This window comes from Acomys russatus, chromosome 2 (genome assembly GCF_903995435.1).
Source record: "Acomys russatus chromosome 2, mAcoRus1.1, whole genome shotgun sequence".
Taxonomy (NCBI): Eukaryota; Metazoa; Chordata; class Mammalia; order Rodentia; family Muridae; genus Acomys; species Acomys russatus.
In genome coordinates, this window is record NC_067138.1 from 98731620 (window position 1) to 98737570 (window position 5951).

Genomic DNA, 5951 nt, shown 5'->3' on the forward strand with positions numbered 1-5951 from the left:
CTGAAAGTCCTTCCTTGTCTCCTCTCAAAAGCAAGCCACAAAATTCACAATTTGCTTTTCTCTAAGACAAGTTAGAGAAACTTTCCTCATAAACAGCTATAAAATGTATAAATACTACTTTAAATGTCTTATGCTTCCCTGTTTGAGATAGTCATAAAGAAAATATCTGGTCTAACTTGATAGTTGTCATAAGACTAATGTTTTGAAAGGAATCATGACCTGTGCCCAAGGGGAAGAAAGCCATACAGGAAGTCAAGAAGACAGTAAATAGGCAGGATTTCCTAGGTTTCTCTCTCAGTCTGTAACTATTAACCTATAACTATCATTTGCCCACTCCTATGTGGCTACCCATTTATTCAGTGGTTTCATGAGAGGCCCCTGGGTCTCTGGGGCATGTAAAATTCTATGTTTTCCTCTGATTGACCTGACTTGTGTTATGGAACTGTTATCAATGATCTTTGTTGTCGGTAAGGAAAGATCGCACATTTTTTTGCTTCCACAAGTTTTATCAGATACATTGTAATTCTTCATTGCTAACTAGGCAAAAAGCAATAGATATGATCATGGAGCAGGACATGTTACTGAGGGTGGAGGCCTGTAATCCTAGCACTCAGTAGGCTAAGGGAGAGTTCAAGCCACACTGGCTACTGAGCATTACCCTGTCTCAAATAAATAAACAGATTTAAGAAAACAAGCTTAGGGCATGTGTTGTCTTTTGTTTTCTGGTAGGAAGCACACAACTTAAAAGATAATTTCTCTTCTATAATAATGTGCAAGTAATTTATATTTCCCTGAAAGTTGTTAAATATTAGGCAAAATAACTATGAGCTAAGTAAATAAGCACTGTTAATCTAAAATATAGTAATAATAAGTGTTCAAATTATCTCGGGATTTTTAAAGATATAATAATCCAAATAATCCAAAAGATGTAAATAATCCAAGATTGCAAAAGTTAAAGCCAGGTATTAAATATGTAACATTTATGCATTTATAAGTTCAGAGGAACCAATAAAGCTTCAAAACACATCAAATGATAGTCACGGAAATCTTAAATTTTAATGCACCAGTTTTATTTGTCAACTCAAATAATCACCTGTCAGAATATACTCTAAAAAAGTCTCTGGAGGCCAACACACCAGAATATATTAAACATATGTTGATTGGAGTGACAGGCAGTTATAAATATTTTTTTCTTTCTAAAAAGGTAGTACCTCATGGAATATCCAAGTAATACCAATTTATAAAACATCCTTAAAATGTGGGTCATGTAAGAGATAATATCAGAGAGTTTAGGGGACAGAAGAATGAAGAGGCATTATGAACTCATTACACTTTTCATCCTTCAAAGAATCAAAAACGGAGGGGGGCGGGGGTAAGGATACACAACTGGTCCTCACAACACTTTGAAAAGTTCAAGAATTTAGGAGATGCTGCCGGGCACCCAGTTCTTGCTGCGCAAGGCCCCTCTCAATACACTAGCAAAGTCCCTGGCAGTTGCTCTGCACTTGTGGGGAAACTCCTCTCCATCCGGCAGGTCAACTGAAGTGCTCTCCGGAAGTGCCCATGGGTGGGGCCAGAGTCCTGGGAGCGCGAGTCCTGAGCTTCCGCGTGCGGAGAGGGGCGGGGCGATCTCTGGCCCCACCCACACCTCCCGCCACGCCCCTCGGCTACAGCCAAGGGCCGGGAACGTCCCGGTCCTGGGCGGCCAGGCCGGCGGCCGTTTCTCGGGGCGATGGCTCCACGATGGCCGTCGGTGGGCGCGCGCCCCGCTGCTCCAGGTGCAGCTGCAGCAGCGCCCGGCGGTACATGACCTCCAGCTTCTCTAGCCGGGCCCGCAGCGTCCTGGGGCTGCCAGGCTCGTCCTGGGGGGCTCCGCCTCCAGCCCCGCGGTCGGTGGGGAGCTCGTCCCGGGCGACGGTCGGGTCGGCGGCCTCGAGCTCGCCGCTGTCGCCCGGCAGCCGCAGAGCCTGGCGGAAGAGGCTACGGTTCTCGCGCTTCAGCCGCCGGTTCTCCAGCCGCAGGCGGGCGTTCTCCTCGCGCAGCCGCGCGTTCTGCCGGTCCCGCTCGTCGCGCGCGCGCAGGGCCTCCAGGTGGCTGGCCGCCAGGTCGGCGAAGCGCTCCTCCAGCTGTCGCCGGGCGCCGCCCGCTCGGCCTCGCCAACCCACGCCGCCACCGACGCCGCCACGGGCCCGGCCGGTGCGGCCCGACTCTCCGCGGCTCCCGCCGCCGTCCCCGCCGCAGCTCCCGCGTCGGGTGGCGCCACCACGCATGCGCCACATCGGTCCGGTCCGGTCGCGCCGCCAGCTCCGTGGGCCTCGGGGCGGCGCGCGGTGCGCGGGCGAGCGTGGGCCCGGCCGGGCTCGCGGGCGCGGGCGGAGGAGGCAAGGTGGCGGGGCGGCTCTGGCGGGAGGCCAGGGGAGGCCGGGAGTCGGCCCGAGCTGAGGCGTGTCCTCGTGTCTCGCGGCCGAGCGGGTTTCCCCGGGGCCTGCGGTCGCCAGTCGGCTCACAGGCGACGTCCCTGGGGAGCGCTCTGCTGCCCTGTCGGGTGTCCGCGCCTGGAAAGCCTTGTCCTCCTCTGGGCGCTGCCACCGGCTCCCCCGCGGGCCTGGGCAGTGCGGGAACACGCCCGCCTCTCGCTTATCTCAGGCACAGCCCCCAATGCTTACTTTGGGACTTACATGGCAGTCTCTGAACTAATACAATGAGTTCTGAGATAGCTGTGGAGCAAAATGAATTGATAATTACAGTATTTGAAACCTACCTGCTTAGCCACGCCCATGTGTAAGAAGCACATAACATTGTTGGGCTGAGCACCTGCCTTGAGTCTCCCAGACTGCCAACAGGTAGCCCTCCAAATACTAGAAGTAAATCCCTGTTGCTGATCAGCCTTTGTGTTGGAAATTAATAAGGTTATAATGGGTCATTTCTCAAGGGTAGTACTTAGGACTTATGAAACTAAAGTTTTATTTCATTTGTTCAAGATATTGAGTATTCAGAAGGGTCCAAACTATCTGGAGACAGTTGGATGCTTACCCTTATGTGAAGCACATTGCTGTTTTCCCCCTAAGGATCTCAACCTACAAAGGCCCTGAATTATTGAAAAGACAATCAAGAGTTATATACTGAAGTCAGAATCTGAGATACGTGTTAACAAGGTTCTGTGTGATGTTTTTTAGGTTCCTTGGGATCTCCAAAACCACTGGAGCAAGGAAATGGGACAGGTCGTGCTGCCGCAGGAGAACTATGGTTTAAATAAGTAGCTAGGAAAACAAATAATTGCTCAATTATTGTCCTTCAAGTTTTCCACCTAAAATGATAAAATACTTCAAATTTACTTCAGCTCTAAACAGTCATTGCATGTAATAAGTAACAAGGATGTTTCAGAAGTTTCGTGGGTTTAGTTTAAGGAAAGAGTGTGGTTCTTAATTTAAATGAAAAGCAGCTGCATACAAAGCCTGCCTCCCTGTAGAAGATTTAGCCAAGACTGTGCTGTTTCTTAGCATATCCATAGAGTGCTCTAGGGAATGCTCCTGTCATAGAGAAGCTGGTTCGCTCCTGAGTTTGGACATAACAACTTTTGTGGGTCTGGAATAATTGCATACCTCACAATGAAGCACAATAAGACTTTTATCCCATTTATAAAACTGTATATTTTACTATTTTCAAGATTCAAGTCATGCTCTTTTTTTATATATATACAGTATCTTATAATGAAATATTTAATTGTCTCTTTTGCTAAAGAACACAAACTCCGGGCAGAATGAGGGTCTCCATGCTCTCTGCTTTAGACGCCACTCTTGGTACTTCTGTCTTGGTAATGAAGTAAAGCTAAGTGGCATACCAGGCAGATAGGACTGATTGGAGCAGGTACCAGTTTATATTGCCCCTCTAGTTGATATAGTAAATACCTGTATGTGTATTTTCACAAGAGAGCAGAGTCTGTTAGTTTCACCTCTGTGAGTTAGGTAGATGGGACAGGTTTTCTTGTAAAAAAAGAAGGGACATAGAGAATGAAAACAAAGAAGAAAATGCAGTCCAACAAAAAGATGAGTAAAAATCATGAAGACTACCTTTTATAAATTATTGAAAGTTTGGGTAGTTTATCTGCATGTCTCTGTACCAGGAACACACTCCCCTCAAAAGTCAGAAGTCAAAGGGTGTCGGATCTCCTAGGAGTAGTACCAGGTTCCTCTAGACGAGCAGCTGTCTCCCAAACCTGAAGGTTTCCTTATTAATTCACATAAATATTCATTTATGGCTAATAAAGAGTATATGATTATTAGTAAGAATTGAAAACAGTGTAATATCTAAATTAAGGTATGGTGACAGCAGAATGAAACAAATGGTCACTGCTAAAATTATTGGTTTGTACTTAAATTTGGATATTTTAGAATAATGTGTCAATAATTATATAACCTGGAGAGGAATACTGACTTTATTTATAGAAATTGTAGCTAGTGCATAATCCTTATATTATTATATGTTATGTCTATATAGGTGTTCTACACAGTAAAATATTACAGTAGTAGGTATAATAGTATTATTTCATTTATTGGAAAATAAAAATCAGATCATCACATAAAATGATTATGGAACTTACTAAAGTTAAAAAATGTGATGCTGCAATAGAGCTTAGAAGAAGAAAATATGTAAGACATAAGAACTCTAAGGAGAAGAGCCTAGACTGTGTTGTCTCATGAACTCTTAGGAAAAGAGCTAAGACTGTGTTGTCTCATGAACTCTTAGGAAAAGAGCTAAGACTGTGTCGTCTCATGAACAAATGTTCTCTAAGAGTGTCACCGCTTGCTGTGTCCTGGTTGAAGGACTCTAAGAACCCAGGCCGTTCTTTTCCTGACAACACGTGCTTGATGCTCTTTAGCTGTGTTTAGTAACAGACTTAAGATGTGGCAGCAGTGCTGGCAGGGCTGTTCCTGCGTACCGGGGAACAGGGCAAAGAGCGAGGATTCACCTACACAGAACGTCGGGAATCAGTGTGATAGCTGTGGTGCATTCCAGTGAACTACTTCAACTACATGATTCCTAACTGAGGTTTGGAATTAAACAACAACAACAACAACAAACCAAAAACAAAACAGCAAGTCACTTAGAGTAGCTGGCTTTTTTGTTCAACTGAAAAAAACCACCTTTAACTTCATGAAGTCTGTTTCCTATAAAGAGGATTTTTCATACTTACTTAGTTGTCCCTCCCATATACCCCATGCCCTTTCTCACTCAGCAACCTAAACCTTATATTTAAGTTCAGCCCCCTAAGTTTGTAAAAGAAATTAATTGATGAAGTTACCCTCAATATACCTTTTATAATACTGTAGTTGAGAAAAGCTATGTCAGCATATTGGAGTGATACTTTTATTTGGCCTACACTTGACCTATTTGTTTAGTATTTTTCAAAACAAATTTTGAGTTACACTGTGGACTATGTTCTTTTAGTATTCTAATGATCAAGCATGATTAGAATAGTGCCCTATGAGAAGTTATCAGGGGCCTTGTCTTGAACTCTGATTTCTCTACCTGAGACAGAGAAAAGCTGGCCATGTCGCTAATGTGAACGAAGGCCTTCACCTTAGCCTTGCCATCCTCCGGGACTATGAATAGTCATTTCTGTTGCACAAGCCATGCAGTTTAAGTACATTTCATAGCAGCTTGAGCTGATAACTTTTCTGTTTTATCTTGATTATTTGGAGTATAAAAAAATCTGTTAATATAGAATTTGTACCCTACTACTCCTAAATGTGAGTCAGTTCAAAGTACATTTGCAGCTTTAGAGAACAGATAATGATGACTATGCTCCTGTATTTGGCCTCCGTGATGAATAGTCTTGAATGTCAACTCAGCTGAGATATACCTTTGCACAGATCTCTAAGAGCTGGTCCAGGAAGGAGTAACTGGAGAGCAAACTGTCCAGATTGTGCTCCACATTCTCTGTGAAGGAC

The 5951-nt window shown here is 44.7% G+C and overlaps 1 protein-coding gene across 1 annotated transcript; it reads right to left on the reverse strand.

Moving 5' to 3' along the window:
* Positions 1-1667: 1667 nt before the first annotated feature.
* On the reverse strand, positions 1668-2313 carry Tusc1 (tumor suppressor candidate 1). Its single transcript, XM_051164227.1, has one exon. The coding sequence runs from the start codon at positions 2277-2279 to the stop codon at positions 1668-1670; it is 612 nt and encodes a 203-aa protein (XP_051020184.1). The 5' UTR covers positions 2280-2313.
* Positions 2314-5951: the final 3638 nt, after the last annotated feature.

Excerpts from the sequence above, each read along its gene's own strand:
- Tusc1 (XM_051164227.1), bottom strand. The coding sequence starts at position 2,279 with ATGTGGCGCATGCGTGGTGGCGCCACCCGACGCGGGAGCTGCGGCGGG.